We start from the raw sequence: 18,219 nt of genomic DNA, 5'->3' as shown, positions 1-18,219 counted from the left end.
GAAAATTATCTTGCCCAGAAAATAGAAAGTAAAATTGGGCGATGTATTGTATTGCAGTGAAAGAACCCTGTTATTATTTCCTACTGATTTTTCTGCTTCCTTCTTTTCTTTTCTTTTGGTAAAATCAAAATCCCATTCTAGTGCATGTACATTACATAAAGTCCCACACTTAAATAAATAATTGACAGCCTGAACCAGGCACTTGTAGCACTAAAAGTTTGGACAATTTTTTAAATTCATCTTTCACTTGTTAATCCTTTGAAATGTGCCTCAAATTTGCCTTGTACTGTGGTTTAAAAATCACATATGTTGGGACAAGTGGGATGATTATAGCAGTTTGGGATTGACATGTACACATGGCTATATTTAAAATAGATAACAAGGATCTTCTGAATAGCACAGGGAACTCTCCTCAATATTGTGTAATAACCTGAATGAGAAAAGAACTTGAAAAAGAACAGATACATGTATATGTATAATTGAACCACCTTCCTGTATACTTGAAACTAAAACATCATTGTTAATCAACTATACTCAATATAAAATTTAAAAATGTTTAATTTGTGGTAGAAGGATATTTAAAGATATGAAAATTCTTTCACTAGCCAGTGAAAGAAGGCAAGCTCCAGGACATATATATTTCAATTTTGTTTTTAAATGTATTTCCAATAATAAGATACTAGAAGGTATAGATTTAAATTTTATAATTGATTTTATGTTGTATACTTCTATGTATCTTCTAAACTCCATAAAATAAATATATATACTATCTATAAGCTGTAAAAATAGTCAAAATTATGAAAACTGTACATAATAGATCATTAAAAATGACTTTTGAATATAATTCAACCAGAGAAAATGATACCAAAAATAATAATGTCAAAAAAAATTTTCAAGTGTTATGTTCATTTTTAAATCTCAAATATAAGGTATCTTACTTCACAGAAGAGGAGAAAAATACAAGAAAATATAAGCCAATACTAATCACCTATTGAAGTTTATATCCTTTGTTATGAAGAAGTTGTTTAAAAAATGCTGCCAGTAATATTCCCAATATCAGGATGCAATTCAACTTGAGACATTTACTCTTCATGCAAATACTACCTTATCTCCAAACCACAACCAGTGAACTGAAAGAATTAAACCAGGAAGTTCTTTCCCCACCTTAACAACCATTGGATTATAAAGCAGTCAGACTCTTTAAATGATCTTTGGACTTTTGGAGTCAAAATATTATTTGATTACCTGGCCTTTTCTGTGCCTCCTGTGCACTGATAAATGCCAATGAATTCTGTGAGTTGTTTTTGTAACATCGCATCTTTGCCTTCAACTTGAGTAATGAATGTATGCTGTAAAAGATCTGACACTGTTGGACGCTTTTCATAATCCTTAGTCAAACACCTGCACTGGCAGAAAGGAACATGCAATTATTAGATAAGTTAAAAGTTTTGAATTTATTATTCACAGTCCTAAAAACTACTCTAACACAAAGGAATGATGTTCTTCGTTGATGCTCAGCCCAAGAAACATATCTCAAAAAAATGTTAAAACTGAAATCTGAGGAATTAATGTCTGTGAAAGTGCACACATCTGTGGGCGATTATGCTGTAGTGAAACCAACTTTCATCTAAATTCTACTTTCCTTGCCTCCTAGCAAGCATTACTGCAGAGTGCTAATTGAACTCAGTCTCCACTGCCAAGTCTCTTTTAGCGAAAGATAAACAACAATGAAGTCATTACAGTTTTAATGCTTATCTAAAATTACAACAAACTTTTCAGTCTCCCTTCACTAACGCTTTTAAAGGTTTTTCAATTGATCTGTTTCTTTCTACGTGATAAAACTACTAACCCATGTGCAAGGGCTTATGCACTGCTGCTGCTGCTAAGTCACTTTAGTCGTGTCCGATTCTGTGCGACCCCATAGACGGCAGCCCAGCAGGGCCCGCCATCCCTGGGATTCTCCAGGCAAGAACACTGGAGTGGGTTGTCATTTCCTTCTCCAATGCATGAAAGTGAAAAGTGAAAGTGAAGTCACTCAGTCGTGTCCGACTCTTCGAAACCCCATGGACTGCAGCCTACCAGACTCCTCCGTCCATGGGATTTTCCAGGCAAGAGTACTGGAGTATTGCATTCTCTGGCTTATGCACTGAGGATGTTTAAATCCCATGTCAGTGGATGGGCTTTGAGGTCCTAGAGTACACATACTAATGTGTATCATACCTCTTGATAGGATCAACCAGGTGAGAGCACCTGAAACAGCATCACAGGAGGAACCCTGGAACAAACATCGGATGTTTAATCAGCTGCCTTCAGATGTTGGAAAGAGGAGTTAAGACTAGTTTTCAAGGCAAGGAAACAAAAAAGTTAGGATCGATGGGTAGAATTAAAAGAGAGATAGATTTTTGGTCCATATAAGACCGAACTTTTTGACAGAAGATGGAATGGGCAGCATTGGGAAGTAAGATTATTTTTATCAAGGGATTACTGATTGGCTTCTCAGCGCACCCTGTTCAAGAAGAATTCATGTTCTGCGTACTCTTTCAGTCCTGAGATTTTGAGGATCTATGGTTATGAGGAAACTGGTCAGGGTGGGGCTGTCATTTGAGGATAGAAAAAAACAAAAAGGAACCCAAGCCTGACCTGAGCCATGCCACTTCTTATGTGTATTGTTAATCCTTCTGGTATGAGAATTTGGCAATTTATTCTACTGGAATTAACTAAACAAATACTGGCTTCCACGATGGTGCTAGCGGTAAAGAACCCACCTGCTAATACAGGAGATGTCCGAGACAAGGGTTCGATCCCTGGGTCAGGAAGACCCCCTGTAGGAGGGCACGGCAACCCACTCCAGTATTCTTGCCTGGAGAATCGCCATGGATAGAGGAGCCTAGTGGGCTACAGCCCACAGGGTTGCAAACAGTCAGACACTAGCAACTTAGCTTACAAACACAAAGAGATACTACCCAGGGATGCTAAAAGATGCTAAAGAATAAGGATGACAATGTCTCAAAATAAGATATGCTTTTAGTTTTCATTTAGTTTAGCACAATGTGTCAATTTCTGCCACCTGCAACACTTGTATCTACGTACTGAGATTAATCACATTGGAGATTATTTTATTCAGGTAAAACCTTAACAGTTAAACTGCTGTGTGCCAGCCACTGGACTTAGAATGAAAAGTAAGGTACATGTGATGCCCTGGAGTTGTTTACTGTCTATTTAGGGAGCAAGATCTCTAAACAGGGAGTGAAATAAAAGAAGAAATGGTATTAGAGGAAGAGGAACCAAGGACAGGAAGAGCTTCCCGGGCAGAGACCTAACTGCCTGAAGGAAAAGAGGAAATGCTTCTCAAAGGTGAAACTGTATGGAATATGTCAAAGTCACCAAGCTGCATTAACGGATCCGCATGGAAGGATCTGCCCACATGAGTCATGACTACAAGTCGTGGGGAACACTTCAAAGTTACCAACGATTCTCCTATGAGATCTAAGGAATTCGGCTGCAGTTCATTAAATATTATGCAGTGTGTAGTACATATGTAGCAATGATTAGTTAAGTAGAAACTAAAAGAAAAAACATTGCCACTTTCTTGTGTTTGCATAACCCTTAAATCAGCCTCTTACCTTTATAGAAACAAGCAGATATTCTTGGTATGAAAACCAGCAATTTCAATGTGACAAACGTGATTAGTTCCTCTACTTTTTTTCCCTTTTTACATTTTCTGAGTGAAGTTTGACACATTCAAGCTTAATGACCCCTTCTCTCCCATTCAAAACCTTCAGTCATCCCTTCCCTTATTTTTTCAAGGTGAAGTCATGAGAAAGACTGTGAAAAAAATTTCATGGACAGATTTAGAAATAGCTGATGCATAGCTTCTGCTCAGTTGTCTGGAGGCACTGCATTTATACTAAACATCTGTCAAATTAAAAGTTATTTTCAAATATCTAAGATTTTATCTGTATGATTATCTGACTTACCAAGTGTAATGAAAACTCCCTGGCTGTGATAAGAATTAGTGATGCAGATAACTGAAGGGCTAAATAACTGACTGACTATATGATTGGTAAGAAGGTGGGAGATGCTAAGGGCAAGATTGCAAAAGGCAAGTGGACAGAAGAAACCATTCATGGGTGATGCAACGTCTGCAGAAGCACAGTCATTGATAGAATGAATGTGACCCTGAGATCATTATCGAAACAATAATAAGTTCACTGAACATTCAGAAGACACTACAAATGCTTGTTTTGATGAAGATCATGGGAACCTCTAGGGTTATTTAATAGATAAAGAGGAGAGTCAGAAGCTTGGAGGAATGATTATAAAAGGCCCATCTCAAAGTCATAGAGCACGATGGAATTTCTTTGACTCCTCTAAAAGACTCTAAGGACTCTCCTGGTGGTCCAATGGTTAAACTTTGTCTTCAAATGCAGGAGGTGTGGGTTCGATCCCTGGTCGAGAAGCTAAGATCCCACATGCTTCCTGGCAAAAAAAAAAAAAAAATACCAAAACACAGAACAGAAGCAATATTGTAATAAGTTCAATAAGGACATTAAAAATGTGTGCCTGCTAAATCGCTTCAGTCATGTCTGACTCTGTGTGACCCTATGGACTGTAGCTTGCTAGGCTTCTCTGTCCATGGGATTTCCAGGCAAGAATACTGGAGTGGGTTGCCATACCCTCCTCCAGGGAACCTTCCTGACTCTGGGATCGAACCTGGGGCTCTTAAGTCTCCTGCATTGGCAGCTGGGTTCTTTACCACTAGTGCCACCTGGAATGGCCCACATCAAAATCAAAAAAATAATAATAAAAAGAAAAAACTCTATTGTTACTCACTTGCTGATGAAGTCATTGAATTCTGCTGACCATATCTCAGGTTGCCTCAGTTTTGGGGGTGGATTCCTAGAAAAATAAGATACAAGGTTGGATAGTACACATTGGCCAGGCAGGACAAAATTAATAGGCAGGACTGGACAGACTAATGCATCACTGCATTCAAATCCTGCCAGGTATAATCAAGTATTACCATCATTTTCCAATTCAAAGACAGATAATTAGTTATTAATCATTCTTTATATGGAATGACAGGTCTCTTGCTTCTCTGAAAGCACATAATATACCTATTTTTTTCCCAGCTGATCTTTCTTTTTTTCTTCGAAACAACCTTCTTACTTTGAACTGAGAGCCCTAGAGGAAAACATAAATACTTAGCTGATTAGAAACAATGGCTCCTGGGGAAAAGATTTTTTTACTTTGAGTCTTACAAAAATCTCTGATGTTCAGGAGACACAAAGGTGACTGGAAAGGAGGATTATTCAGAATATGCAAGAAACCTTAGCAGAGAGGCCTTTATAGAAGAGTGCCTTTATGACTTGTTCTGTTGTTACTTGGGTAGATGGCCAGAAACAAGATTACAAAAGTAAGGAACTGGAAAATATGATTGGCAATAAAGCTCTGAATGCCACTGCAAGATTCTGTTATTAATTCCTTTCATTTTAAGCTGAACAAATCTTTTCTTTTTTGTGATGTTCATGAACACAAAGGAACATCATCTGAAAATGAGGCTGATCTCTAACTGTAATCAAGCAACACTGATCAACCACGATAACCGTGATAGTTGAATATCCTGAAGTACCGCTTTATGTTAATTCCAACAGCTCTTTGTTTTCATTAGTGGAATGGAAATACTTTGTCTTCAGCTCTGCTTTACTCCTTAAATAGCTTAAAATGAAATTAATGTACAGTCTGTACAGGCTCATTAAAGAAAAGTGCAGCTACTCATCCACTAGATCACACTGAAAGCTCATTTTACAATCCTTAGGACTATTTGAAGATTGCTGATTTGCACATTAAAAGAAGTAATTCTTTTCTCCAACAATTTTGCTTGGCTTCTTGTTCTGAAAAACTCTTCTAAGAGATTTACTGGTTTGCTTTGAGTAGAGCAAGATTTTGATGATTTTAGAACATTCAGAACTAGGTAGCTTTACAGATCCTCCTTTTTTCCTAATTATTTCTTCAGTCAGTATTCTTAGAACTCTATTTTAAAGATATACTGGCGGCACAAGGAATAATAAACAACTGAGATGGTGCAGTTTCCAGAGGTGCCTTGCTCACAGGTACCATATAGATCAACAGTAGCATCCTTCTTTCATGTGGCATCATCATTAAGAGTAATAACCCTGGGCTAACTATGTTAATATAAACCATAATTTAAATAGCTCAGGGAAAACAGCGCTTCATCTCACATACAGAATGACAACAGGAATTAGGATATACAGCTTCTGTTGGTTTTCCTCAAATTTAATGAAATGCCTTAGACCTGATACAGAGCAGGTTTTCTGCTCTTTTTCTGTAATCTCATTTCCACACTTTCTGTGTGTGCTAAGTTGCTTCAGTAATGTCTGACTCTGTGCGACCCTATGGACCGTAGCCTGTGAGGCTCCTCTGTCTATGGGATTCTCCAAGTAAGAATACTGGAATCGGTTGCCATGCCCTCCTCCAGAGATCTTCTGACTCAGATATTGAACCTGCATCTCTTACATCTCCTGCATTGGTAGGCAGGTTCTTTACTACTAGTGCTACCTGGGAAGCCCCACTTATTAATAAGCAATATATTTTATAAACAGTAAGACCTTAGAGATACATTGAAATTGTTATGGAAAGGATGATATATATTTAAGGTATTATAACTCAGTAAATACAGGCAGGACAGAAAATTACAAGGTAAACTTAAAAACAAATTTGAATGTTTTACACTAATTTAATTCCATCCCAAATATTCTAAATAGATCTATTTGGAAATGAATAGGTCATATTGGCATTATTTCTTTCGGACTGGAACCACCCCCGACCAGGCTTTTACATATGATTCAATGTTCTACAGGCATTAGGATCCCACAATTTATTTAATGGAGAGTGTAGGAACAAATTTTAGCATACCTCATCTCTCCACCCTGGACCCATGTTCCCATAGGCCCTCTCTGTGCATTTCATTAAAATTAAGATAGCAGGCAAAATCCATAAGAAAGTCTTTAGGATTTCCCTGGTCATACAGTGGATAAGAATCCAGCTGCCAATGCAAGGGACATGAGTTTCATCCCTGGTCCAGGAAGATTCCACATGCTGCAGAGCAACTAATGCACGAGCCACAACTACTGAGTCCTCAGGCTGCAGCTACTGAAACCCACGTGCCCTAGAGTCCACGTTCCTCAAAAACGGAAGCCACCACAATGAGAAACCTGAGCACCACAACTAGAGACTGGCCCCTGTTTTTTGCAACTAGAGAAAGTCCATGCACAGCAATGAAGATCCAATGCAACCAAAAATAAAAAATAAATAATATTTTGAAAAGAAAGTCTTTAAAAGATAATACATGTATAATAAAAATAGGCAGTCTTTTCATGTCAGTTTTCTGAAATATCTAGGAACTAACCAAAACATACACAGTGTTTAATTAGTGATAAGCAAGAGGGAAAATCTGACAACACATATAAAAGGGGAGGTGTCTACACAGGAAAGTGCCTTCCTGGCTCCAAAGAGATTATTTTTCTAAGCTTAATGTTTTATATTAATATATTCAAAACACTAACATATTTAAAATCATTATTATTTTATCAAAAATTCTACTTCTAACTTTATTAATACTATCATTTTAAAGCTCTAAAGAAAGGGAAGTGTTAGCAAGTAATAAAAAATTGTTAGATTGATAAGAGCAGAACAGAGCACATTACTGTTACACGGACTGTGGACCAGGGAGCCTCACTGACGAATCTGGGAGTGAATCAAGAGTGATAGGAAGTGCTGTTTTCCAAGCTCAAATCCTTGCTAAAGAAAAAAAAAAAAAAAAACACACACACAATACCAAAAGAAAGCTCTTGTACTTAGACCAGGGAAAATAAAACTACGGTACAAAAACAGTGTCTTGAAAGAAGCAGAATGATATTCCAGGCCACTCTGCTCCCAACCTTTTGGAATATATCTGGATATTTCCATGAAGAGCTTGACAAGGATTCAGTGGCTGGAGGAAGAGAGAAAATTGGCAGGTACTGGACCCACGTGAGAGCCCTCTGACCTGGGTATTTTGAAAAGTGCTCTCATGGGATGCAGGTCAGCTAGTGGAGGATCTCCATCCCCCAGCTCAATGGCTGTGATCCCCAGGGACCACGTGTCACATCTGGCATCGTAAGTTGTATCCAGTTGCTGTTCACATGCAATCACCTAGTAGAAAATGAAAGAAAAAGGAAGCTTACAACTTCAATAAGCACATAGGAAAATGCTTAGAATGATGTGTAAGTATTCAAACTCACGAGCTTTGAGAGCTCCCAGCCAAGGCAGTAACATGGGGAAGTAAAACCTCAAATTATGATTAGTAGTAGCAGTTTTATTCTAAGAATGCAGAATATCTTAGCAGGATTGAAAACAATAAGGGAAGAAGTCTATGAAAAAAAAAAGTATTTTTGAAAATGCAAAACAGAAAGGGGAATGAAAAAGTATACCTAATGGGAAGGGATGGGATCAAACATACAGCTTAAACTTGTGCAATGATAATCATCTGATAAACATTTGATTAGTAAATACAGTCATTCATCTTGGCAAAGATAAAGAACACATCTTTAACAAAAATTGAAGGATACAAAGAAAAATAAGCTTGCGGGAAGCCTAGGTATATGGCCTCCATCTTTTTTGACAACTTGAAGGCAAAAATGCGACAAGTGTTGAGAAATACAAAAAGGCTTATGCCATCAACAAGAGAAAAATAACTGGATAAAAATAAACATTGATAAGATGTTAGTAGTTACCTGGGAGCACACTAGACAGTAAATCCTGTTGTCGTGCAGTTGCTCAGTTGTGTCTGACTCTTTGTGACCCCATGGACTACAGCACACCAGGGTTCCTATCCTTTACTATCTCCCCCAGTTTGCTCAAACTCATGTCCATTGAGTTGGTGATGCTATCTAACCATCTCATCCTCTGTCTCTCCCTTCTCCTCCTGCCTTCAATCTCTCCCAGAATCAGGGTCTTTTCCAATGAGGTGGCTCTTCACATCAGGTGGCCAAAGTACTGGAGCTTCAGCTTCAGCATCAGTCCTTCCAATGAATATTTAAGGTTAATTTCCTTTAGGATTGACTGGTTTTATCTCCTTGCAGTCCAAGGGACTCTCAAGAGTCTTCTCAAGCACCACAGTTCAAAAGCATCGATTCTTCGGCACTTAGCCTTCTTTATGGTCCAGTTCTCACATCCATACATGACTACTGGAAAAACCATAGCTTTGACTATACTGACCTTTGTCGGCAAAGTCTCTGTTAAGCTACAATCAGGTTTTTTAAAATTCCACTAATCACAGGATGTCATTGACAAGAAAAAAATTTTTACATGTTGTGAATGCCAACTCACGAGATAAATAAAACATAATCTGGGGATGATGGCAGGTTAGACTTCTTATCATTAAATTACAGTAATATGAAATGAGATAAAAGAAATCTAAGATCCTGTCTGGAATAGGGTTTCACCTTTCTGACTCCACTTAACATCAAATTTAACACATTAAAACATCCCTATGCTGGCACAGTGGGCACAATGTACCCATGACATTCTTAGTTTACGCTCACTTCCCTAGACTCATTATAAATACCTTCCCGGTTCACTCTCCAAATTGTCCTGGCTTGTACGATAAGTTACATGGTAACCTATCACAGCCACTGTCTCGCCTTCACCATGAAACACACATATTCTGGGAAGGATGGCTTTACATAATAAACAAATGCTACCTTTGGTCTAGAATTTAATTGAAAAGGATGTCAAATCAAGAATACCACTTTTCAACTTATAATTGATTTAAACAACCTTGTTTACCTTGTTGTTTTCTAATTCTTAGAAATTAGACCTGAATAACAAAGAGCTGGTATTTATGTGATGTCTTCATTAACTAAATAGTTGATTATTCAAAACACATTCTTCAACAATTCTAGGTAAGCGGAAATTTACTGAAGTATTGCCAATCATTCAAAAGTTGGCAAATGCTAAATGAATATAATATGCACAAAATGTTAAACATATATCTATAGGATAATTTGAAAAGACCACAGTGAACCTTTCTCTTTTATATATTATTGGTTGGCTGAGCAGGAAAGCACTTTCAAACCATGTCTGTGCTACAGTAGGCTTATTAATGGGAGAAGGCAATGGCACCCCACTCCACCACTCTTGCCTGGAAAATCCCATGGACGGAGGAGCCTGGTGGGCTGCAGTCCATGGGGTCGCTGAGGGTCAGACACGACTGAGCGATTTCACTTTCACTCTTCACTTTCATGCATTGGAGAAGGAAATGGCAACCCACTCCAGTGTTCTTGCCTGGAGAATCCCAGGGACGGGGGAGCCTGGTGGGCTGTGGTCACACAGAGTCGGACACGACTGAAGTGACTTAGCAGCAACTTAGCAGCAGCAGGCTTATTAATAGTAAATAATGACTTATCAGTAAAACGACTGTCTAATAATTGCATAGTAAGGAGTATTAATTTTAATTATTAACTCATTTATTACTCTAATAGTTATATTTTAGATAAAAATATTAACTTTACTCATAGAGTGCTTCTAAGATCTACTAATCAAAATAGTTTTTACTAAATGACAAACTTAAAATATAATAATGGCTTTGTTACTATAAATTAGTATATTAAAAATATAAAACTAGACTATTAATTATTTAATAGAAATCATAGTTATATTATAGCATTTATTATAGTAATTATTCATATATGTAGATAAGATATAAAGCTTGGTATTACAGCTAGATGTTATTAATTTCTTATTTTTAAACTTTTCACAAGCTTTTAAAACACTAGTAATATATCAGAATTGAAGAAAAAAACCCACATTGGAAATTCTTTTATTTAATTTTGTTTTTGCTTATATGACTATACAGTCTACACATATTTTATTTTTAAAGTTTAAGATAATTTATCATTTCTCCATATTTTACAATACACTTACATTTTAACTTTTTTTGCAAGTAGTAATTGAATTAGTATCAACATAGGAACAGCACACCAGGACTTAATCCTCCAGCAAATTTAATTCTATGATTTTGCAATATTAATGTAGTATTTAAATTACTTCTCTTCCTGTCACTCTCTAGAAAGATGTAGGCAAATAGCAGAGCTTTTCCCAAAGACGGCAGAGTTTTCAAACATAAATGTTCTTTACGGATAAATATAACTAAAAGGATTAAAAGCATTAACATTAAAGTGACTGTGGAGAAAAGATGTAACTCTAGAAAACTTTTCCTCAACTATTTTAGCAGTTTTTTACATCTTCCCACAGGTTATGCTCAAAAGAATCTTCGAGGTGTGATGTGGCCCTAAGCAGAGACACTCAACATAGGACCTACTATAAATATAGGTTAAAAGCCCACATCTGATTTTAAATAAAGTCAAGGCTGTATATTGTCATCCTGCTTATTTAACTTATATACAGACTACATCATGTGAAATGCTGTGCTGAATGAAGTACAAGCTAGAATCAAGATTGCGGGGAGAAATATCAATAACCTCAGATATGCAGATGACATGACCCTTATGGCAGAAGGCAAAGAGGAATTTAAACAGCCTGTTGATGAAAGTGAAAGAAGAGAGTGAAAAGCTGGCTGAAAACTCAACATTCAAAATACGGAGATCACGGTATCTGCTCCCACCACTTCATGGCAAATAGATGGGGAAAGAATGGAAAACAGTAAGAGACTTTATTTTCTTGGGCTCCAAAATCACTGCAGATGGTGACGGCAGCCATGAAATTAGAAGACGCTTGCTCCTTGGAAGAAAAACAATGACAAATCTAGACAGCGTATTAAAAAGCAGAAATGACTATTTTGCCGACAAAGGTCCGTATACTCAAGGCTATAGTTTTTCCGGTAGTCATGTATGGATGTGAGAACTGGACAATAAAAAAGGCTAAGCACCAAAGAATTGATGCTTTTGAACTGCGGTGCTAGAGAAGACTCTTGAGAGTCCCTTGGACAGTAAGGAGATCAAACCAGTCAATCCTAAAGGAAATCAACCCTGAATATTCACTGAAAGGACTGAAGCTGAAGCTGAAACTCCAATACTTTGGCCACCTGATGTGAAGACCACCTCATTGGAAAAGACCCTGATGCTGGGAAAGACTGAAGGCAGAAGGAGAACGGGATGACAGAGGATGAGATGGTTGGATGATTTCACTGTCTCAATGGACATGAGTTTAAGCAGACTCCAGGAGATGGTTAAGAGCAGATAAGCCTGGCATGTTGCAGTCCATGGGGTCGCAAAGAGTCAGACAAGACTGAGCAACTGAACAACAAAAAAGGCACTTTTATATTTCTATCCAACTTAAAAACAAAATCTAAATATCATTAACAGAGATATGTGCAACCTAGATGTCCACTGACAGAAGAATGAATAAAGATGAGGTCAGTTCAGTTCAGTTCAGTTCAGTCACTCAGTCGTGTCCGACTCTGCGACCCCATGAATCGCAGCATGCCAGGCCTCCCTGTTCATCACCAACTCCCGGAGTTCACTCAAACTCACGTCCACCAAGTCTGTAATGCCATCGAGGCATCTCATCCTCTGTCGTCCCCTTCTCCTCTTGCCCCCAATCCCTTCCAGCATCAGAGTGTTTTCCAATGAGTCAACTCTTCACATGAGGTGGCCAAAGTATTGGAGTTTCAGCTTCAGCATCAGTCTTTCCAATGAACACCCAGGACTGATCTCCTTAGAATGGACTGGTTGGATCTCTTTGCAGTGCAAGGGACTCTCAAGAGTCTTCTCCAACACCACACTTCAAAAGCATCAATTCTTCGGTGCTCAGCTTTCTTTGCAATCCAACTCTCACATCCATACATGACCACTGGAAAAACCATAGCCTTGACTAGATGGACCTTTGTTGCCAAAGTAATGTCTCTGTTTTTTAATATGGAATATGCTATGTACTAAATATGCGTTCAGTCACTCAGTCATGTCCAACTCTTTGTGACCCCATGGACCATGGCCGCAAGGCATCTCTGTCCACGGGAATCTCTGGGCAAGAATACTGGAGTGGGTTGCCATGCCCTCCTCCAGGGGATCTTCTGGACCCAGGGATCGAACCCAGGTCTCCTGCGTCTCCTGCATTGTAGGCAGATTCTCTACCACTGAGATATCGGAGAAGCCCATACAATGGAATATTAGCCATTAAAAAGAACAAAGTTGGGTCATCTGTAGAGATGTGATAGACCTAGGGTCTGTCACACAGAGTGAAGTAAGTCAGAAAGATATTAATGCATATATGTGGAATCTACAAAAGTGGTACAGATGAACCTATTTTCAGGGCAGGAATAGAGATGCAGACTTAGAGAAGGTACATGTGGACACAGCAGAGGAAATGTAAGGTGGGATGAACTGGGAGCTTGGGATTGACATGTACACTACTGTGTACAAAATAAATAACTAATGAGAACCTATCGTATAGTACAGGGAGCTCAGCTGGGCACTCTGTGATGACCTAAAGGGTGGGGATGGGGAAGCAGGGGTTGGAAGGAGGCTCAAGAGGGAGGTATATGTATACATACAGCTAATTCACTTCGTTGTACAGCAGAAGCACAGCATTATAATGCAATTATATTCCAATAAAAAGTATATTTAATGAAAACATAAGGTTGTGAGTATAGCTCACCCCTGAGAAATACATGGGTTAAGGGTTCCAATCTCCTGACAGTCGAAAATCCACATACTTCTATCTCTGCCTCAAAAACAGAGAAACTGATATATGACTCACCCAAGGGCAGGAAGCTGAAACAGTTTGGCTAGAACCAGGTCTCAAACCCTGGTTCTTTTGAATCCATACATTGTGAGCTCTGATTAAACACAAACTTTTCCCCATATTTAGTTAATTTAAAGATCTGTAAAATGAGATTGGGGATTAGTAGATACAAACTACTATGTATAAAAGGAATAAACCACAAGATTCCACTGTACTGCTGCTGCTGCTAAGTCACTTTAGTCGTGTCCAACTCTCTGCGACCCCATAGACGGCAGCCCACCAGGCTCCCCCATCCAGGCAAGAACACTGGAGTGGGTTGCCATTTCCTTCTCCAATGCATGAAAGTGAAAAGTGAAAGTGAAGTCGCTCAGTCGTATCTGACTCTTGGTGACCCCATGGACTACAGCCCACCAGGCCCCTCCATCCATGGGATTTAGCAGGCAAGAGTACTGGAGTGGGGTGCCATTGCCTTCTCCAACTGTACAGAACAGGGAATTATACTCAATACCTTGTAATAACCTATAATGAAAAAGAATATGAAAAAGAACATATATATGTATAACTTAATCACTTTGCTGTACAGCAGAAACACAACATTGTATATCACCTATACTTCAATAAAAAAAGAAAAACTGTAAAATGACAATACAGGCACTATATTTATTGACAAAAATTTGCAGGTAAGTAGACCTGCAATTCAAACCTGTGCTATTCCACTGTAGTTTCTCTCTACCTCATCTGACTTATTCATTCAGTCTTTCGTGTATTCATATATTCGCTCACAGCCCATTTATCATCTCCCATGTCACTCCTCACACACGCAAATATCTCACATATAGACAACACAACTGACATTTTCTTCCAGTAGATTCTAACACACATACGGAGCTACAGCGTGCATGAAAACAAAACTCAGAAAGGATCAATCACACAATGTGTCTCCCTCAAAAAAACTCTATCCAACCTCAGGAGCCATCCAAAACGGCGTTCCTACAGATGTGTTCCGACGGTGCCAGGTGCTGGTGAGCTGAGCAGACACGCCTGGAAGGAAGAGACGAGACTTACTTTCTTGCATTCATTACTCAGGTCAAGGAGATTTCAACTGCAATAAATCTGCTTACAAACAAATATGATTCTCTTATAGCTGCCACTGGACTTGAACTTCACCTTAAGGCATCCAAACTCAGGATGTCTGCATAGCCAAGACATACAACGGTCCTCCTATTTCCTATTTCTCGTATCCAAACCTATTCAAACTTAAAGCCCCATGTCAAGCTTAAATTCCCCCATGCTGACTTCATCTGCTCCAGATATACTAATCTCTACAGCCTTGACTTTCTAGATTTTAAACTATTTGTCTGTATTGCATATTTTTGTACATAGTTTTGATTTGAATGGTAGGCTCCCTTTGCTCCTTCCTCTCACTACTAATGCAGAAGGAAATGGCAACCCACTCCATTATTCTTGCCTAGAGAATCCCAGGGACAGAGGACTTGGTGGGCTGCCGTCTACGGGGTCGCACAGAGTCGGACATGACTGAAGCGACTCAGCAGCAGCAGCAGCCCACTATTAAATTCTAGTGAACTGGATTGTTTCATATGGTGGCATACATATAGCAGGTGACTTGTGAATGCAAATAAAATTATTTTCCATCTATCATCTTGGGATAAATCACACCTGACGGGAAGTTTCAAATAAATTATTAGGGTTGGTCAAAAATGTTCACTCAGGTTTTTCCATAAGCTGTTATAAGAAAACTTGAATGAACTTTTGGCCAGTCCATCACATCTATTAATATTTAAACCAACAGCATCAACAGGATCAGTTATTTTCCTTTAGAGAGACTATACACAGAAAGATTACAATGAGGAAGTTTAACGAAATATTTCAATCTTGTCATCCCATCAATTCTATCTGGTTAGATACAATCATAACTGGCTCTTAAGAAAATCTGGAGTATAGTCTCCCTCCTCACGGCTCATACTTCTGCTCCTCTGGCTTCACGATGCTTCTTCCCTTGACCTCACTCTGGACTTCATGTTTTTCAGTTGCTAAGTCATGTCCGACACTTTGCGACCCCATGGACTGCAGCACGCCAGGCTTCCCTGTCCTTCACCGTTTCCTGGAGTTTGCTGAAACTCATGTCCATTGAGTCAGTGATGCCATCCAACCATCTCAACCTGTGTCTCTCTTCTCCTTCTGTTAGTTCCAAATTGTGAACTTTAACTCCCTGACATCCTTGTTTTGAAAAGTACCTCCTGGGTGTCACATTTGTTTTAGGCTCTGGCTGTTCACCTTATAAGTCAAGTAGAACAAAGACACTAATTGATGTTTAATACGTTTAAAACTCCAAGATGAGGTATCAAATTCAAAGGTCATGAAAATTCAAAGCTCATATTCAGTCAAAAGAGCCTTTCACTGGTGGAAATACACTTGAGCTGAGGCCTAAGTGGTACGTTTTGGTTCCACATTAATTCTTTACCTCAAGGACTTCCTCCACTGATGTAATAAGTGGGACCTTGTCCTAAATGGGATCTGTATCTAAGCCTTCAAATTTTGCCTTTAAACATTTTATTATTTAACAGAAAAAATATTCTCATGAAATTGTTTTTGAAATTCAGAGAAGATGAACTAATCTGAGATTGAAGATTCTCTTGAATATTTCTAACAGATGATCTGAAGAAAGGGAATAATAGAGTTTCTCCAAAATGCACATCTCTCCCCAAGTATTTTAGCTTCCAGAAAAATTAAATGTTAATCTAAACATTTCATCTTGTCTTTTTCTATGAATTAAAGGCATAAATAAGCTTGACTTTTATGACGGTATCCAAGTACAGTAATTTATTTTTATAAGTAGGAAGAGTAAATAGATTTTAAAGAAATTTAATTTAAAATTGATTATAAATCTATTAAAATTTATTCTAAGTTTCTAATGATTTATGAAAAATCAAAAATTCTATTTTTCCCTCAGAAAACATTTCTGTTTCAACTTCATAAAGATTCTGTGAGAATTCAAATGTCATTTAAGCAAAATGTAAAAGGGGTAGAAAATAAACATGATTCAGCAAAATATCTAAAATTCTGCTTCTGGCAAGAAAGTGACAGACTAATCATTTCATAGTTATTTCTTCTTTCTGGGGATAAAGAAAAGATGATGTCGCTAGAATTGGCATTTTTCAGCAAGCAGTCATGCCCTGGTGTTTGAATTTATAGATATGGATGACAGGAAAGGGTCGTCCCTCCACATTCCACAGGAAATATATGGAGAAAGATGCTGAGAAGTTCATTAGGATGTATTACGGGACCCAAGACAGACCATTCAGATTTTCTCTTGGAAATGTGAGTCTTGAATGGAGACAGGCCAGGAGGTGACTAGAGCAAGTCACCCGAAGTCGAGGCTCTAAGGATTCGCCCAAGTGATGCTGCTCCAGGTGATGCTGTTCTGGAGGTCCAGGGATGCCACAGGCCTTTCCTAGGAGGCCAGATCGCCCAGTCTCTCCCTTGACTTTGTATGTCACTCAGCGCTATTTTCAGTATCATTGCCTAAGTGGGTCAGAGTTAAGGTTCTAATACATTAGAGTCTAATACATTAGAACTCTAATAGAGTTCTAAGAACTCTAATACAAGAGCAAGAATGATTTTACACATAAAGGAGCAGATTAACAAGGGTAATGGCCAATAATAATGAGTTTACAAAGCCTAAGATCATTAGGTTTTATATTATTATGAGAGTATATTACTTTTATTTATATTAATATAAAGTTAGAATTTTTTAAAGCAAACATCTGGCCTCCAAACTCCTTTCTTGATCACACTATTCCAAACAACAAGGAACTTCTGAGCAAGCATACCTAATACACTTTCCATATGTTTCCAGATACATTGATATGTACATTATAAAACATACAAAGATAATTTTAAAGGATGGTATTAAAATATAACTATTATGAATATTTCATAATTAAATTGGCTATTTCTTCACTCCAATGGTATATCTGGGATAATGAGTTACGATGTTAGTGGTGCAAGGGAAAGTGAAAATCACTCAGTAGTGTCTTTGTGATCCCATGGACTGTCTTCACGCCAGAATACTGTAGTGGGTAGTCTTTGCTTCTCCAGGGGATCTTCCCAACCCAGGGATCAAGCCCAGGTCCCCCACATTGCAGGCAGATTCTTTACCAGCTGAGCTACAAGGGAAGCCCAAGAATACTGGAGTGGGTAGCCTATCCCTTCTCCAGCAGATCTTCCCGACCCAGGAATCAAACCAGGGTCTCCTGCATTGCAAGTAGATTCTTTACCAACTGAGCTATGAGGGAAGTCCACAGTGCTAGTGGAGTATCATATATTAAGAGTTTTTTGGAATCCTGCAGAAAGGATGTTTTACACCTGGTCCCTGTAAACTGTATGGAAACAAGAAAAATTTAGCCTGGAATGTGAAGCAGGAAAAACAAAAAA

The 18,219-nt window shown here is 38.3% G+C and overlaps 1 protein-coding gene across 6 annotated transcripts in view; it reads right to left on the bottom strand.

Moving 5' to 3' along the window:
- MYO3A (myosin IIIA) overlaps positions 1 to 18,219 on the bottom strand; it is a 169,853-nt gene that overhangs the window by 106,677 nt on the left and 44,957 nt on the right. For 5 of the 6 annotated variants that reach the window (XM_059892920.1, XM_059892919.1, XM_025000993.2 and 2 more), the window contains exons 7-10: positions 14,729 to 14,805; positions 8,069 to 8,214; positions 4,834 to 4,899; positions 1,246 to 1,401 (exon numbers count right to left, since the gene is read on the bottom strand). In XM_059892920.1, the coding sequence (XP_059748903.1) occupies positions 1,246 to 1,401; positions 4,834 to 4,899; positions 8,069 to 8,214; positions 14,729 to 14,805 (445 nt within the window). Of the gene's footprint in view, positions 1 to 1,245; positions 1,407 to 4,833; positions 4,900 to 8,068; positions 8,215 to 14,728; positions 14,806 to 18,219 lie in introns of those variants that run through there. The other variant, XM_059892921.1, reaches the window with a different exon arrangement.

Source organism: Bos taurus, chromosome 13 (assembly GCF_002263795.3).
Source record: "Bos taurus isolate L1 Dominette 01449 registration number 42190680 breed Hereford chromosome 13, ARS-UCD2.0, whole genome shotgun sequence".
Taxonomy (NCBI): Eukaryota; Metazoa; Chordata; class Mammalia; order Artiodactyla; family Bovidae; genus Bos; species Bos taurus.
Note: the sequence above shows the minus strand (reverse complement) of the source record. Positions and strands in the feature narration are given on the sequence as shown.